Genomic DNA, 19,068 nt, shown 5'->3' with positions numbered 1-19,068 from the left:
TCAGCGGCGTCGCGGCAACGGAAATGATGTCGACTGTCTGCCAATGGGAATACGTCGTTTCGGTCTACGCGAAACGACGAGTCCCTGTTTAGTTTCGTTATTAATGAACCCTGTTTCTCTGCGACCCGTCCAGGCTGGATTCCACTGACAAATGTTCCGAGACAGAAATGTCTGAAGATTAAGCGCTTTGCAATCCGATTTAGAATTTTTCCATTGTTTCTGGATATCGGTACAATTCGACGAGGTAGTTCATCCTTTATCGATACTCTGGCAAATCTTTTATCAATGATTACCGTACGAATAGAGATACAAACGGTTAAACACGAGAAAGTGTAGACCTTTTTTTAAACTCACGTGACAAAACTATTCCTCGTTCATATCCTGAAACCATTGCCTAAATAATTTCACTTCAAATCGTGACGTCAATATTTTTGCGCTTTCATTTTTCCTTTTTTTTCACAAAGCCTTTGTGTAGCTTCCCTAGCTCTATCAAACTATTTAAATAAATCGAGTTACGAGTGCACGTAAGCGTAGACATGCAGGCCAAGCGTACGTAATTTCTCGTTTACAAGCGTCATTTGACCGACGTATATGCATAGAATATGAATTCAGTAACGAGTCATTTTCTACGACAAGCAACGACCAAGTACTCACCGTCCGTGTCCGAGTCGAAACTCAAGGCACTCTTTTCATCGACGGATCTCTGAAGTGATGGTACGGTCAGGTAACATGGTTACCGCGTGCTTTGCCAGGAAATACTCGCTACCTCGTCCTTTCTCGCTCGTTTCCTCTCTTGGCACGTTTAAAGCTGAGCCGGCTGCTTTTAATTCTCCGCTTTGACGCGACGAGCACCGGGACTCGTTTCGTGCCTCCGCGTTAATAACCCTCGCGCGTCGAGATACAATGTAAACAAAGCGAGGAAAGTGTTCCACGCGGGAAAGTTTCTATCGTTCGTCGGGAAACGTTGCTCGTTCTATACGACTGAATCGTCGATTGATGGGGCTCCACGAACGTTTCCCAGCTTAGAAATATTGTGATTGTTGCGCTGTGCTTTGCGTCCGATCGTATTTGTATCGCGAGAGAGATCGACGCGGATATTTTTCTCTTTCGAAACCGCAATCTTTGATTCACTGCTCACCCCTTGTATTCCTTTGTGGAGCGAACTCTTATGTCACAGTCGACGTTCTTAAACCAGCAGGAGATTTCGCGTTGGTAGAACCTGTTTGTGTTTTGTGAGTATGGAATTAGGAAGAGCAGGAGCAAGCGATGACGAAGAACGTGTAAATGGGAAGCCATATTTCATATTTCTGCATCCACAACATAGACACAAAGATTGCGCAGTTCTCTCGAATAAAAAGATACCCGGAGAAAGAAAAGAAACCAACTTTTTTCGCAAAACGTGTGAAAGAAACCGTGGTATAATATGCCCCGGAAATTGTTTCGAACGTTATCACACTGTTAGAAACTACAAGATACAAGAAAAGTGTCAAATGTAATTTTTTCTGTGTGTATCTGACTTTCCTTTGTTTGTCAAAATTTCCGTACATTTCGTTAAAAAAATATTTAGAAATTCCACGGCTATTGAATTTTAGCTAAGTTCCAATGCCTTGATGCTCGATATAATTAGCAAAAAATTGTTTAAATTGCTTCCTATCGAGCAACTGTCTTCGCAAATGTACATTTTAAATAAAACACTTAAAATAATAGGTAACTATGAATAAGAAAATGAAAGAAAAGTTAAAAGTTCGAAGGAATAATCTTTCAACCGTTTACACTTGCCAACAAGCATCTAATATGACGTATATTTTGCTTTGAAATATCGACTCGTATCGACAGCATCCCTACCACGAAACTTCGCCGAGAGAACAAAGGATTAACATCGTCAACCATGGTCAACCACGCACGTGTCTAAATAACCGCGAAATAGGTGTGCACAAAGAACAACTTGGCCCATGGAAACGATCTCTGGAACGAGCTTACACGATCCAGGCAACATCGGTGACCACGAGGGGTTGAAATACCAAACCCACGGGGTTCGAAAGCGACAGGGTTGTTCGAGCCGTTGGAACGCGACCACGAGCGCGCGGAGGTTCATATCGGTCGTCGGTGGACAATTGAATGCCGATTTCCCAGCGGGCCAATCGGCGATTCCATCGAATCGTAATATCGTACGGAGTGTATACACGATGTACATCCTGTATATCAGCGGCCACGGATGCTATCGAAGAGGGTGGAGAAAAGAGAGAGAGAGAGAGAGAGAGAGAGAGTAGAATGCAGAGATGGAGGATACGATAGAACAACAAGAGAGAAAGGAGAGACAAAGAGGGTGGCGGTAACGCGGGCTATGACTAGATTTCAATCTGCGAGCAACGCGCGCTCGCGTGGCCCGCGACCTAGCTTAACCCAGCTAACCTTCGGCCACGCTGTGTATTTTAAGCGTATTACGCGGCCATCCCTGCGCAACCCTCTGCCCTCCTGGCCTTTATCACGGCACCAACTCGCGTCCAGCCAATTTCAGGCCAAGCTGAGTTTTTCGAGTCGTTCGATCCGCTCTATCGACCCTGAAAACACGCGCCATGCAATAGGGGATGGTTTGCGCTATAGGGAATGTTGTTTTGTTTAAAGAAGTATAAATTGTAGGAGCAAAGAATAAAGGTGGAATTTTTGGTGATATTTATAGTTTCATGTTCCGTCGAATGGAAAATATATAAAGCTTGCAAAACAAAACGAAAAAAAAACAGGACAGTTGTAAAAAAAAATAACAAAAAATATAACGAAATAGTGGAAAATATTAGTTGCGGAAGGAAAGTGAAAGAGAAGTTAGAATCACGTAGCGAGCGGACAGCGGAGCACCGCGACTGCCAGCGTTTCAACATTTTTAACCTTTCCAGGCTGGTCGCTATTTAAATATCTCTCTCTCTCGAGCACAGTGGCGGCATGGTGAACAAAAATTTATCACAGTCGACAGTCTGACGATTTAAACGCTCTGTGGAAATAGCTGCACGGTTCGACTCAAAGCGTTGGACAAACGCGGACACTAATACCGACACGTTTCCAACCTCGTTGAATTTTAACATAAACAGAAAACATTTCCAACCATTCGTCGGAAAAATGCTCCAAACTTTGGCCAACCGTGTTAAACGAATTTCACCGTCAGTCGTGAAATATTTCGATTCTTCTTCCTCGGGCTTAAAAATTCCTCATCGTCCTTCTATCTTCGATCTTTTAAACATTTAAACGTTAAAAACATTTCAAACCCTAAGAGGATGCAGCGTCATCGATTTGCGAACGATTAAGTCCCATCACGTGCCTATTCCTGTCGAATGAACGAGGAGAAAAAGATCGTGTCAGCCTCGGCTGACCGCGAAGAAAGAGACGATTCTCGTTTGTATGTACGGCCGAAGCTGTTCCATTTGTAGAAAGTAACGTCGCTAGGGCGAGGAATTAGTAATTCGGGTCGAAGCAAGATACCGTAGTGGACCAACCAACGATGGGCCGACGCAACGCTACCAGTCGAACGTGCCGCTGTTAACTATTTCCGGGGAGTTAACAAGGTTTCGAGTCCGCGGCTGAGTGCGGGACAATAGGACGACGGCATTAGAACCCGCTGTTTCCGGACACCTAAACCTAACTCCTATTCCGACTACCCGAGCTGCATTCTCCCGATATGCCGTTGTCATTCTGCTTTTCAATGTACGACGCTTGAATAGCTCAAGCTTACCCTTTTATCCCTCTATTTTCTTTTCATCTTCAATTTTTCGCATGACCTTTGCCTCGCCTTGGCATGATTTTTTAATTTCTGAATTTTAAAACACAGCTACGCCCTGAATGTAAAAATATAGCCAGGTTCTGAATTTTAAAATATCGTTACACAATTCTCTAATTTAATCAACGCTGAAGGAGGATTTCCAAGGAAGCGAGGGTCTCACAATTTTCTCTTCTGCTGGAAATCCAACTAAACCACTGTGGTTTTCATCACCAACACGTCTCCACTCCATTAAATCCAAATAAAGCAACACCTGGCGATCGATAAATTCGTACACGTCTCGTGTACAACAGCTTCCCTTTTCTCCTGCAATCTATAGACCCTAGATTCGACGTGGTTCTCCCTCTTCTTCCATTCGACCGTGTCTTCCAGCGTATCTGCTCGTCGCCAGACCGCATTATCTTCCTTCTGCTCCTAATTGTCAGGATCCACGCGTGACCCGACTGCACCAGCTTTATTCCCTCGTCCAACGTCTTTGCTGGCCACGTCCGCTAAACACATTGGGTCACGCTGCTCGGACAAGAAGCGTTGAAACTGTTGCCACGATAGAATCCGATGGACGATCTCCAAAGAACGTCCGCGATACAACCTTCGGGAGCTGCGAGAATTTCACAAACTGTGACAATGGCAGTCTAACAACGTTGAAATCCTCCAAGCGCCACTTGATCGAAGTATTGTTCAGATGGAAAATTATAATTTCGAGAAATTAACTCGCAATTTAGAACGTCTATTTCATTCGGAGATTTTTCTATAAAAATTTATTATCTAGAAAAATCGCGAATTTCTCCGAAAAAAGGAAGATTTCTAAATAAAGATACAGCCACGAAACGCCAATTACGAATGTAGGATAGCGAGCGTGAGGTAAGATTTTGGTGTCTGAAATCCTAGAGAGCCGAGTTACAATGTAGAAACTAGAACGAGGATTTTTAGGTCGTGTTCCACCGTCAGGCTGACTAAACACACGTGAGTTTCGCGAATTCCCTGGGACACGTAAGAAAACAAGCTAGAAGCTGTGCAAACGCAGAGAGGAGAAGGACTTGGCGACAAGTGGCGTGGCACGAAAATTCGAGAGTAACATTGCCTTGTACAGGGAGCCAGGGAGATGACTTTCTCTCTTCGTTCCGCAGGCTGGTGGTACAGAGGTGGCTTTGTGCGGCGTGCATAAACTCGGCAGAGTGGTTTCGCAGTTTCATTAACGCGGCAACTTAAGCGAGCGTGCACCGACTTACCGCTAATTCAAATTAAGTCGAGCAAAGCTACTGGCCGATACGGGTCGTTTAATTAGCCGCGTGCGAGCGGCGAACTGAGTTATTGCCGCAGAGATCTTGGTCGTGCAACCATCTCGTACCAACATCCATCCTCCGCTGTCGTGCTTCTCTTGTACAGTTTCCGGCACCTGAAGATATGTCTGGCTACAAATCGTCAGCTAATTAATAAGAAAACTCTGGCTCGGTCCGGTGTCTGCACTTAGCCGGGGGATTATTGAATTTTAAGTGGCTCCGACGGGATTCCAGGACACAATGGATCTCGGTTTTTCTCTCTGCTCGAGCGGAACGATTGTGCAAACGTGGCTTCGCGTTGAAATTTCATTAAAAAGCCCGGTGTACGTTCGCGCTGCCCCACACCGACCGGCTAAAGCAGCTTTTAAAAAGTCTTTTAATAGCTCCGTCCGCTCGAAATAATTCCCAAGTTCCTCGTTCCACTCGCCCCTACCCTGGCCAACTTTTTATCAGGATTTACGATCGAACTGATTAAGTATTTCGTCGAATGCCCCGGGCAGACCGAGAGTTTCGTTAACAAGGAAATTCGCTAGATGAAAGCAAGATGAAAGCGCACCGTCTTTCGACGCGCTGATCGATATCTGCTAGCAACTTACGAATTTATAAGAACTTACGAATTTCGACGATCAGGCCGGAAACATCGGCCATGATCGAAACTGTTCGGACTCGACGAACAGATGTTCCTTTTGAGTTTCCGCGAGACTGTTTACAAACTTTCATCTCCAACGACGTAAATTCACGGGATAAATCCCTTCAAAAACGAGACTATCCTGTAAAACGCCAGCAACTACGTTTGCAAGACGAATTACTATTAATTTATTAAAGGGAAGGTCGGCGTTTCGCAAAGTGAAAAACACGCTGTGCAAAGAAACGCCTCATGCTGGGATGGCTTGTGGTTAGATCTCGCTCGTGTATCTGCCGCTGCGACGCTGTCACGCGAAACCACCCCTATTACGAACGATTTTTGCTAGGGGTGGCAAATATCAGATTCACCCCTTACGTCGTTAAATTCCTTTCAACCATCTTTCCTCCATCTACCCGTATTTCACCACGAGCGTACCCACCCCATCGTTGAATACCGATTGAAAATAAAGGAAAAATATGCTTCACGCATTTGAAGAAGATTCGTTAAATATTCAAAAGGGGCATCAAGAAAATCGGGTTGTCGAGAATGAGAAGAGCGAGCTGTCGACGATCGAAACTGGCCGCAGCTTGGAGCCGAGTGCACGAGAAACGATGACGTTGGCGCGAATCGTCGAGCAAAGCGTCCTGATTTCCTTGGATCAGGTAGTGGGGTGGCGGGTACGGTTGCACCGGGATCCCGATTAATTAATATCCGTGCAATCAAGGTATTGCCGCGTTGCTTGGCTCTCAACGTGGCTGCTGCGGCGAAAACGATCCCTTCGAGGGATTCCGGGAAAACCGTGCGTCAGCCACAATTTACGCAGTGGGAAACACGCTTTTACAGTCGCGGAGATGGAAGCTGTCGTCGTTTCAACGAGGTTAAGATGCCGGTTGCCGGGGTGCAGCCGAGCGAAATGTCACCTGGCGCCGATACACCTGAGGGAAAAGGGCCACGTTCGTTTGCGAGCGACGATGCTAAAAGATCAAAGTTCACTGAAATGATTTATTTAATGACACTGTGCGATCCTGAATGATTACTGAGGGAAATGAACACTTATGAAAGACGATGAAACTTGTAACAGAAGAACGAGACATTTAGACATTTTGAGGGATAAGTTTTTATAATTTATTAAGACTGTTGGGATTAGCCATTGGATAAGGTTTCCGATATCGAATCAATATTTTTTACCGATTTTAAGGAGCAAGCTTGACAGTGCCTCAAGTGGTAGGTACACTGCATAGAAGCAGAATTTTAATAGACACACTGACCGAAAAATTTCTTTTAGTGCAAGGTTAGTACTAGAGTTGAATGATTTCGTTATTAAAATAATTGGACTAATTTCTTTCAATCCCTAAGATATTATCAATATTCAAACAATGTTACGTTAGATGTTCGTGCGTCAGATATGAGATATTTGCATAGCAAATTTCCTATTTGCGTTTTTATTTGTATTAAAGCTACGAGAATTCTATCAACACGAAAAATTGGAATTATACCAAGAAATAGGAAAGCCGGATCAATCCGTCGAAAGATAGAAGAAGAAAAACAGCTTGCTCAAATATCGACTGCTGCTAATTGAACATCTAAGTTATCGATGTATCGGAGCCCCAATGAGCTTGGAAATTTTCCGATATTTTTCTCGGTATTCCAGAGGTTTCTTGAATAAAATGCTAGAAAAAACTGCAAACGTTGCGAGACAACCGCGGAAACAGATTGGGGGATCCGATCGATTCGCGGGATTGCAGTCCCGGTTCTAATCTTGCTGCGAATAAACAAGCGACACGGATATATTAGCCATTCCCTGGGTAGATCTCTTAATATTCGCGCAATTCCCGTAGCGTACGGCGTATAGATATTCCTCGAACAAAGCCGAGTTTTATATTTCCGTACTCCTACCACTCTTGGACATCGATTTGCCAAGCTAATACAGCGTCCCTGTTTCAAACAAATAAAGCCTAGCAGAATACTATAAAACGTGGCTCGATAAACTTTCAGATCGAATTTCGTCCACAGAGAGCACTTCGTCGAGTTCTTGCTACTATACAGATGCAAAGAAGGACAGGAATAAGAGACTACTTTGACGATTGACTTTGTTCCTCCAGGAATATTCACAGAGTGATGGCCGAAGTCAAGATTAAGTCCGACCAAAAAATGAGACCGATAGTTTGTTGTCAAGATTTAAATTAACACTTTGACTGCCATGGTTTTCCCTGTGCCGCCTTTCCAATGACGGTGGTCATTGGTGACCGGAGCGCTTGAACTCCTTACAATTGTAAAAATTGCATGAAAATTGACAGGGCATTTTGAATATAATCGATAAATAGAAGATAATTTGAAATAAAAAGTGCCCCATTGAACAATTAAACATTTTTATTGGAACATAGATAAAAAAAAAAATGAGGACAAATCTTACATCTAACGGTGCATTGTGTTTGCATGCATATCTTTGAGAGATAATCTACGAATATTATTATAAACACACCTCAGAAAATAATCGTAAATACTGCTTTACAATCATATAATTGAAGTTAGAAGTGTGAACATACCTTACTATTATATATAGAATGAGCAAACACTGTTTACTAATATCTTCTACACGTTTCAACAATATATTCTGCACGTTTTGCTTCCGACGAAATAAAGAATGCGAATGGTTTGTTGAAATAAACGAAGCCTTGTTAGAATATGTCGCTATCAACTGTTATGAAGGCGCCACGGTGAACACCCGTGACCACCAATAAGATAAATGGTCCATTGGGGAAGAATATTGTCTTATATCATCAATTTATTATTATTTTGCCATTATATGCTTCGAATAATAAAAATACTCCCGTGACGTCCTGAGTAAAACATGTGATTTCGACGTGGCAATCAAAGAGTTAACCATTTAGAAGTAAACTACAGGATAATCAAAACAAAAAAAAAAAAAAAAAAAAGGAATAAGATGAACAATTTGTGTCAAATTTACGAGATATTCAAGATATATACTTCAAAGAAGCATATATTTGAGAAAAACGAATTTCAGACGTGGCAGAAATGTAAAAAGTTGTAAAATCGGCAGATCGTTGGAGAGCTAAAATTCTTCAAAATATTGGATCGACAAATCAGGCCCTTGATATCTATTGCGTTCAAATAACTGAAACGAAACTAAAACGAGCGTATTCCATATGGCGGGCAGCGACGAAAGGGCGGCGTTTGTCAAACGTTGCACGCGTTTTCGCCCGTTTTTTCACGAACGTTAATCTGTAACTGCGCACGAGGGGTAAATATTTCTCCCGAGGGCCACATTTCCGTCGTTTTATTCGATTATCAGTCGCGATCGAACAATCTACCGGCTAGCCAGCTGGCTGGTGTATATTTTCATCTGGTAATTTACGAAAGGCGAACCAGGCAGTTGCCGGCGTCGCGCAACGTTCCGCAATTCATAACTTTCGCAGTAAGCCGCGCCGTCGACCGGTGAAATTGACGACCGGCTGCAGGGGCGTGCGCACGACGAGTGTCACTGAACGTTTTTGCCCGCAAAATGATGCACGACCGACGAAATTGCGTGAACGCAGACAGAATGTCTACCATCACCATTTCGACTGCCGTTTGACTATTTCAACTACACGCACCATTCTTCGTTTCATCTTTATGGATGCATGAAAATGACATTGGATCACGTTGGATAGTTTCGCAAACTTTTATTAGGTGACACATTTGATTTATTAACCATACAGGATAAGTTAATTCCGCAATTAATGACACCTATTTCCTTTTCACGTGATATTTTATTTCTGTCAAACATAAATTGTACCATCAAAATTGAATAAAATTCTATATTTACACTATTCTTCTTGTCGCTAAAATTGACTCGTCTATATTAATTTTTAATTTCATAATGAAAATAGGACGTCATTCACTCGCACACATCAGGGAACACAGCAGGTTGAATAATCTAATACTACGAATAGAAATTCCTTTATGAGATAAATATCTAAAGATACTTTTGACGTGAAATTGGTAGACAACACGTTGAATCTCAAAGATACTCTTCTATAAAAAGAGGGAAATATGATTTATCGTGCCCTTTCCTTGCAGCCTTTAAATGACGATATTCTTTTCTGCGATGCTTCAAACGATCCGAGAGACGTCTAAAGCCGCTTTAAAATTTCAGAACGTGTCGTTTCCATTTGACTGTCTGGCACCGTGTGAAACGATCGAGACGCAAAGCGATTCTAAATGCCGAAATCTCGCCTCGAACTTCGCCCGATGAAAACGTCGGGGAACGGTGCAATTAAAAGTCCATCGGGACGAGGCTATAGCCTAAATTCACCGCGTGCTCCAAGGGGTTGAAAACTTTCGGAATCGGATGTATCGATCGGCGACGGTCCGCGAGAGAAGTTGCGGTTCTACGATCGCACGACAGAGGCTGTATCGATCATCGGTGTATAGCCTGACAGGCGAAACTGTCGACGAAATTACGTTTCATCGATGTAAACTTTACATCCCGATCGTGGCAACAGATTGCAACGGGCGGTGTTACCTGACCGACGCATCGGTCACAGGTAACGATCGCGTGGACAGCGGTTATGCGCTGGCCACGCTAAATTTTACAGTTCTACGGTAATAAATTTTACGTCCAAGCATGTGCACGACGATTGCCTCGCGCGTATTACTCACATCCGTGAATCGAAACTGTTAGACTTGAACCGTAAATGCAAATACGTTGGGAATGCGTCGCCAAGATTTATTTGTATTTCTCTTTATATAACTGGATTGATTTTATCGACAGCAGGATGGAGCGAGGACATTGTGTACCAACGTTAACTACAGATGACTGTAACGTATTGCAGGAAGAATCGTGGCCCAACTTCGAATTTCTAGTTACTGTGAACACAGTTATTGTAAAGAACAGAGCTACCAATCCTATCATCTTGTTTTTCATAATTACTATACATCTGCGAGCGCGGTATTCATCGAAACAGAGATATGTTCGCGTACCCCTTTAATTTCAATTATTTACGTATTACAGCAGAAATCCATTTACATGAAATTCGTTTATTTGAAGGAAATTTTACCTATTGTCTGATCAAATGAATTCTGAATTCAATTGAACTGTATTGAATACGCATTTAATCTGAAAATCAATAATCGAATCCACTTATCTAAATGTACACTCCTATTATGTGAATGAAAAATCATACGTAGTACACATTTAGCTACACATTACATATTAATAATTCTAATAAAAGATCTTCGTCGGACTGTCAGAAGTTCTATAAACAAATAAATCTAGAATGTAAAGGTCCACTTATCCTTGATCGCTCAAAGCTGGCAGCGAAAGCGGAAACCCCGCGGGTTCTGTTATTAAATAATAATCGAGAGAGTGGTTGAGATAGATACGTCACGTACGCGGACACAATCGCCGGTAACGATATCCCTGTCGTTAGTGTAACGGGCATTATCGTGGCCGTCGGTTCTACAAACCGTAGCGGCGCGACCTTGTGTAACGATATTAGAGGATAATGGAACCGTGCACGACGACGTAGACGACGTAGACGAAGTCTACACGGTCTGATAATAGTCTTGAGCGACGGTCACACGCGCGGCCTCGTGCACGCGCCAACGCGCCATCTCGCGTGCGCTGCGATTCGCAGGACGCCTGGATAGTAATGAGAACAGGTAGCGTACGCCCGAGGGTCTTCCACGCACAATGCAATTCCGCTTGTTACTGATAATGCCGTTGCAATTCTAGAACGTTCGTTACCTATGCCCTTTTTCACCCTTTTCCTTCGTCACCCCCTTTGTTCCTGTGCGAGCTCCTTTTCGCGCCGGACAACGCGCCGCCAATTTCCAACGTGCGTTAAACCTCGCCTACCTTTAATCGTCTCATCTGTTTGTTCCCATTGTAGAGAAAGCTCAAAATACGATCTTACGTTTGTGCATTCTTGTGTTTGACTAATTGTACTTACTGTTTGACACTTCTTGGTGCTTCGATGGATTGATTCTCAGATACTGAAGGATTCTTTGTCCTAAGTTTGGTACAAAAGGAATCAATTCTTGGAGACAACGAGACGAGGTAACCTTCTCTGTGGTTAGGATCACGAGCGAATCATGAAATTGAGTATTCGAGTGCAATACGACAAACAAAGCTTTGTCTTTCTGATACGATTCCTCTATAATCTCGAATTAACATTCAACTGATCAAGCAACTTGCGATGAAAATAATTTAATGATTTAATTTATAGAACATAAAAATAACTTTCCTACAATTAAGAATTTATACGAGGCATCTATAACTCTTCTAAAAATCATCCTATTTAGATAGACCTAATTACGAACAAAGCTAAAAGTAACTTTGTCTCTTCCTTCAAATGCTAACGAGGCTGTTATCTAAATCCCGTGAAACAAAGAAATAATTCTCACACAGGTAAGAATCTGTATACCCGTTGCGAAAACAAGCCTAGTCGGACAATGAAACTTAAAGGCTTCCCATGAGGCATAATCACCGGACAGACAATCGTTCTGTCCGAACAAGGAAACAAAAGAGGGAACAAGCGACTTGCCGGCTGATCTAGGCTCGTTAATCAGTCGGTCGGCATATAGAGCGCAATTATCCGACGGTAATTAACTTCGCAAACTGCAGCCCCCGCGAAGTCTAGCAAGGCGAACGCGCAAAGGACGGGTCGGGTAGATGGTTGATAGCGGCTAAGGGTGGCGGTGGTAGTGGCGTCAGCAGTGGATGGTAGATGGTTTGGATGGAAGGTTCTTCGTGGGTTCCAGCCTGATGGAGCTGTTCTGGAATTATACACGGGGTTAGCCCTGAAAACCAGGCGGCAGCTAGCTTTTGCCCCGGAAACTAATTTAACTCTCGCATCCTCCGCCCTGCCAACCAGTGGCGTACAGTTGAATCTCGAGCTTCCACCATCGACCCTCACCGATTTCCACCCATCGTTCGTCTATGTGTAGCCCCTAGTTCGCGGACGTGTTGTGTCTCTGAATCGAAAGTAGGAGCGCGTGGATTCTCGAATGAATTTACCTTGAGAAAAACTAAATACACATACCCATCGACTGTGTTTGTGCACGTTTACACGAGGGAATCGACGTATTTGAAGTTTCATTCGATTCGACGAGGCTCGAATGGAATGGAAAGTGTATCATAGATCTGGTCAAAGCACTCGATCTACCGCTACGAATACATACGAGTGATTGCGAGTTTGATTGCGAGTGGCTCGTTCGAGTACCATTTCGAGGCATTAATTAGAAAGTTGGCGAGACGCAATCGAAAGGAGTATCTCGCTTTGGTTCCTCTATAAAATGACCGATTCGATTGGGAAATATTCGACTTTACAACCAGTCGAATTATCCATGCCATGTTTTTTAGTCGTAGAGTGCTAGACTTATAATGGAAGTTTGGGTAAACCAAGCGATAAATACTTTTTTTCTCGTCAGTTTGCCAACATAGGTTCTCGTTAAAGAGGTACAAGGGAATTCTCGTCCAATTCGCGTGATCAACGATGATGGAACGGTCAGGTAGGAAAGATTTCGCAAACGAGGAGGCGCGTGCGCGAACCGAGACCATTGTGATTCCTCGATATTCGTACAATTAACAGGTGATTTTAATTGGATGAGCCGGGCTGGTTCTTTCAGCGGTTCACAGGGCACTCTTCCTTTTAATGGAACCCATCTAAAACCTGACGGCTCTGGTTATGGAAGCCTCTATCTATCCAGGTCGCACTCAGCTACCCGCTAATTCAATTAGCCAATTTTCATTGTACCGTTCACGCGTCCACTGGTCCGTTTTAATTCGTAGGTAGAGCCGCGAACGATAGTCGATATCTTCTTTTCTCTGTTCCTTTCTCCCGTCCGTTGGCTGTCCTTTTTTATACATTTTCCCTCTAATATCGACGAGCCTGGCTGCCGTCCATTCCGTGTTTGCCCTCGGTCAACGGTGAGTCTGTCTTCATTCTCTTGTTCTACGAATTCGCGCTGTCTTCCATCTGTCCACGTATTATCCGCAGTGTTCGGTAAAAAGCATTCGTGATATTTCGTTTACATTCGTGCAGATTTTCTCAATTTTCGGTCGACGAAGCAAATACGAACGTAAGAAAATTCTTTTCAACTAACCAGCAGAGGCAGAAAGAGAGAGAGAGAGAAACAGACAGACAGTGAAGAAGAAGAAGCACAGAATGAAAAAATGCAACAAAGAATGAGAGAAGCATGAAAGTAGAAGCCTGAGAATAATCGATTCTTCTACGTTATACATTACTAAAGAAAATAAGGGAAAAAGTAGGGCAGATAGTGGAGCAACATAAAGAGAAGGTACGCGATATCAGACGCGACTATTCGCCAGGGATCGAAGAGAGGAAAGCTGGTGCGGGACAGGAGGCTCTCATGGGTGCGGCGAATGTATAAAATCATATTTTTACGACGTCGCGGGACGAGAGGTGCGAAATAACAATTACCCATCCGTCAGTAGCGTACACGGCGTCGCTACGTGTCGCGATAAATTGTAAATAAGCTCCACCGTCTCGGAAATCCCTGGAATCTGGATAAACTTTTGAAAAGATATTCCGGTCGAACGTGACGCGTTTCTCGCGCGGCTGATGGAAACCACCCCCGGCCCGAGATTTATCGTAAATTTTAACGCGACCGTAGTACAGACGCCGCACCAATGCATTCACCATTCGTCCTGTGGGCAAAAAGAAAACCCATTAACGTCTACCATTCTTTCTGCTTGTTCGTAACGCGCGAATCCGCCCCGTGAAAAAAGCATCGATACCATTCGCGGACGCTAAGTCCGGCTAAGAGGCAAGGTCGAAGCACAACTCTTTCGATATCGATTGGAAAAAAGCTCGGGAGTACGTACGTTTGTACAAGCTCCTCGCGAAGCAACCTGTACGTATTTGTTATTGCTTGCCAGTACGATGAACCGGTTTCTTTAATTTCCGACTTGGAACTCGCCGGCTCGAAGATAAACGAACGAACACGACAAACAGAGACGCGGAAGAGCGAGAATGTTGAATATTTGACGAGCAAACTCCGGATGAATTTAACGACATTTTTCCGCGCGATGTTTGCCCACCGCGTCCCCGCCAATTTCTAAATCCGTCAGCTATCCGGTGCTAGTAATACAGGATAAACACGACAATGTGCCGGGCAGAATCGAAACGGGCATGGTTCCACGTCGGGAACTGTTGACTCGAAAAATACCATAACGTATCCGGAAGAGACGAGAGCCAGCTCGGGCTAGTCAGCTTAACCGTCGCGAAGCAGATACGAATGGAAGATACAGCACGCTTCTGATTGCTTTCCGCAATTCTCGGAGCCGGCACGATTCCCTTTCCCCCCTCGAGTCGACCAGAACACTTTCCGCGTGCTGCCGGTTTTTCTCCGGGGGGCACGGCGCGATTTCCTTTTTCCAGTTGGCGGAAGGCGAAGACTGCGGCACGGATAACGCAAACGTACGGCAACAAAACGATAGAAATCCGTGATAGACGGAGAGAAGCAACGGTAGGAAGATTGCGTAAGGTAGGTGAGAGAGACGAACGAAATCCCCGTCGAGGGACCTCGGTTGATGGTTCAAGAGCGAGGAGAAGAAAAGATAACGGTGGAAAAAATCAGAGAGCAAACGGTGCTTTATTTACGAATTCTTCGGGCAGGATGCAACGACGAAAGAGTGACGGGACAAAAGCGGAGGGAAACGCGCAGTTCCTTCGGGCGAACGGTCGACGATGCTTTTCCAACAACGCGAAGGGACCTCCTCCTAGGCAAATGTAGAGAGTTATCGAGGGGAAAAGGGTTGAAAAGGTAGAAAAGGAGGACGAAAGGAACGTCGGAGGGTTGACAGTTTGAAGGGGACCAAGCAAGGGGGATTGAAGAAGGAGCTCTACAGAATTAAGAGCCCATTAGCCTTTCATTAACTAGACGTTGGATACGCGGAGGGCTGACGGATACTCTTTTCTAACCCCTTCTTTGTGGTCGTGTCCCTTCAAAGAACAGACGAAGGCATCTCGATGAAAACTGGATCCATTCAAGCCTGGCCAGCCACTTACCACCATCTGGTGTACACGCAAACGAGGTCCTCCCCCTATTGTGTTCGGGCCTAAGGGGAGGAATCGCGTTACGTTCTCCCGGAAGTGACGCGGATGCAGCCTGCTTAAGTTTAAGCGACGATCGAAAAAGCGGAGACGCTCTTAATTCACGCTTGCTTCAAACACCTTACACGATACGATATAAGCAGAATCTCAGCGTGAGAAGAAAGAGCACCAAAGCCAGCGAACGATGGAGGCGGCAAGGAAAATGGAGAAAGGGAGAATGAATGACGCGATATCTATTTTAAAATTAAGGATCAATTTATCGCAACGGCGCAGTTGCATAAACTCAAGCACCGGATAGTAGGACAATGCAAGAAATCTAAATATGTATTCGGTTAAGTATACTTCAAGATACATAATGTTTGATAAGGATTGAATAATATTTGTCTGTTACGATAAATAGTCTATTGCAAACATTGAGAAAGAAAAAAGAAGACCGTCAGTGAATTCTTGATGCACCAATAAGCCATCCATTGCAAATGGTTTAAGAATAATTGAGATCAGAAATTACATTGGTCAACTGCATCAAGTGGAAAAATATTAAAAAGTAATGAGATTACAAATATTATCTCTTTTTTACTTTATCTCGGAGTTTATAATTTTGCATACTCTTAAGATACCTTTTAAAGAGACACAAACAAACATATGGAATTAAGTCTTTTATTCTTTGAGAAATTCATACTAATTTAATTTCCAGACCGGGAAATAAAGGAAAAACAGAGAAGAAAAGCTCGAAAGGGAGATCAAGCTGTGTGTCACGACACATGTAATCGCGATAAAGATTTTCTCGCGCAGAGTCCCCATTCTATTAGACGATAATTGACTGTCAAACTCGCGGCACGCTGGCGCCGTGCACGGTCGTTCGACTGTAATGCCAGAAACGGGTTAATTGCGTTATGGCTGTCATTATCTCGGTCGCTGAGCATGCAGCTCTCGAGAGGAGCGCCACCCACGAGACGCGGCTTGTGCACGTAATCCCGGGTATGTTCTGCTGAAACGTTTACTTCTAAACGTGCGGGGCAAGAGAAATTTCGCCTCGTTTATTCGATTTGCCAACTCGCGCTTCGACTAGTTTTTTAACTCCTATCCGGTGGTCTCTCGTGAAACTTCCACAACTCGCTGTGTATCATTAGAACAAAACTATCGCTATCCTCGTTTTTCACCATTTTTACACGCCAAATACCACAACCGAAGCAATTAAGGCCGAAGCTGAAGAATTTGTTATTACCTCAGAGGGTTGAAATTAAATAACTCACGGTAACTAACTGATGCTACAAATAACGGAAATACCGATGTCCGAAATACAGAATTTATATCGGAGAAAAGATATTCTTCTGCCCATTTATCTTACAAAGAATCATTTAAGTCCCTTCAAAAATGCCGTTATCGATCTAACAAATTGTATTCTCGTGCTAAACCTAACTGTACGAAGCAAATAAACACGAAATGAAAATTTAACCGCGTGTCTGACTATTCTTCTAGTATCTACTTAAGCAATCGTTATCCATTCATCTCTATAAAACACTGTGTCAAATTTGCCAATATTGATACATATTGAGACGTTACCAATCAATCATGTAATTTAAAGGCCGTGGAAAACTAACTTTCTTACAAATACAATTTGTCTTTGTCAAATCATAAATAACGACGCTTCACGAATGTGATATTGCAAGATAAAGACTTGATCTACGAAACATCCAACGTCTTATCCAAAGAAAACCGCATTTCGATTTGGAATAAAACCTAGCAACGAAATATGACAGAAGGGCTGGCAAGTGAGTGAGAAACCGTTCATTTAAAGGGGGGAGGGAGGGGGGGGGACAACGTTAATTAACATTTTCGCGTTTGTCGTTGGGTCGACGCGTTTTACGCTTTCACGCTCCCGTTCAGCAATTTCGTCGAGTTCACCTCGGCGATGTTCGGTCGGGCGACACCGCGCCCGATGTCGCGGCAGGAATTAAGCAACGCGTGTACGCAGATAACGCAGAGATGGAAGAACTTACCGGGATCGGAGGAAGGATGAGCCCTGGTGAGTCTGCAGAGTTGCAGCGGTAGATAACGCGTATCCGCCCGCGGTGGTGACTTTGGAGGCGGAGGCGTCGCACTCAGGAATCCACGCTGTAGCTCCCAGCCAACCTCCTGGATGATCGAAGCCTTCCTAAAGTACGGTGTCACTTCCCTCAGGTATTTCACTGCAACAGAAAAATGGCCAACTGTAAGAGATTTTTATTTCGACATTCAAAATCGCAAGCTTTACTGCAAAATAAAAAAATGCATTTGAGAGAAGATAAAACCGCCAAGATTTTGACAACAGCGCTTTCTAATTTGAAAATTTCTATCTCTATAAGTAGATTCAGCCTTAAACTTTCGACCGATCGATGATATAATCAAAATCTATTAAATTGTCTGGAAAGTGTCATTCTTTCGCAAACGTGTTTTTTACGACAGTGTACCTTCATACAAACGTGAAACTAAGTCTGTGAAATGTCGCGATGTTTATCTCAACAGAACAAAATGGATCGTACGTAATTCGACAAAATAATATAAAACAAAAAACGTTGTGTGTCTATTATTTCCTCATTAAACGAAAGAAACTTTTTGGACAACCTAATACTTAGATCGCGGCCCCTCGATTAAGAGTCACGAACAAGCAGGCACTATTTCGTGGATGATGCATAAGTAGTGCAGATAGGGGAACGCTGATTCTTCGGTGTTTTTACGGCGTCCAGCCTTGAAATTTGCCGTGTACCTGGCCGACAGTGGAACAGATCGGGGCGAGCCTCGTAAATCGTACCCCGGCCGGATCTCTGTTTCGCCATCGAAGCGTCTGCGAGATACGGTACCGCGGTCACGTACAGACTGTTTCAAAATCCAATTTGTCGTTGATGTTTCGACGTTGCTGTGCCACCGACGCGATTACATATAGGACAAACTCGTTAAAGTTCGAAGGAACACACTGTGCACGAGCACAGGAGGGGCTATGAACGATGAGGGGTGAGTGGTAAAACGGAGAAGAGAAGAGGGGATACGAAGGTGCGCGGGAATAGTCTGCAATCCTGACACGAGCTAACCGAAATACTGAAACATGTAACACACGCTCAGAGGGTGGCAGAGTAACCGACACCCTCGGGCGAACGGCGAATTCGCAGGAATCCCGTAAAAACCGGTCGTAAAGTCGGGATACGTTATCCTGGAGGAAAGACGTGGCTTAATATCGAACTGATCGGTGGAATATCGACCGGCCTTTTGGCCCTCCCATTCCTCGTCCTGGAATTTCCGTCCGTGCTTCGATTCTCGTTACCGAAATTACCGATCTAC

At 43.9% G+C, this 19,068-nt stretch overlaps 1 protein-coding gene across 2 annotated transcripts in view; it reads right to left on the bottom strand.

The window, feature by feature from the left end:
- The window catches only part of LOC100643455 (beta-1-syntrophin), a 348,794-nt gene that overhangs the window by 137,322 nt on the left and 192,404 nt on the right, over positions 1–19,068 (bottom strand). For both annotated transcript variants that reach the window (XM_003398124.4, XM_012312423.3), the window contains exon 3: positions 17,754–17,942. In XM_003398124.4, the coding sequence (XP_003398172.1) occupies positions 17,754–17,942 (189 nt within the window). The remainder of the gene's footprint in view (positions 1–17,753; positions 17,943–19,068) is intronic.

The sequence above is a fragment of the Bombus terrestris genome, chromosome 10 (assembly GCF_910591885.1).
Source record: "Bombus terrestris chromosome 10, iyBomTerr1.2, whole genome shotgun sequence".
NCBI lineage: Eukaryota > Metazoa > Arthropoda > Insecta > Hymenoptera > Apidae > Bombus > Bombus terrestris.
The sequence above is the reverse complement of the archived record's forward strand: the minus strand, read 5'-3'. Positions and strand labels throughout refer to the sequence as shown.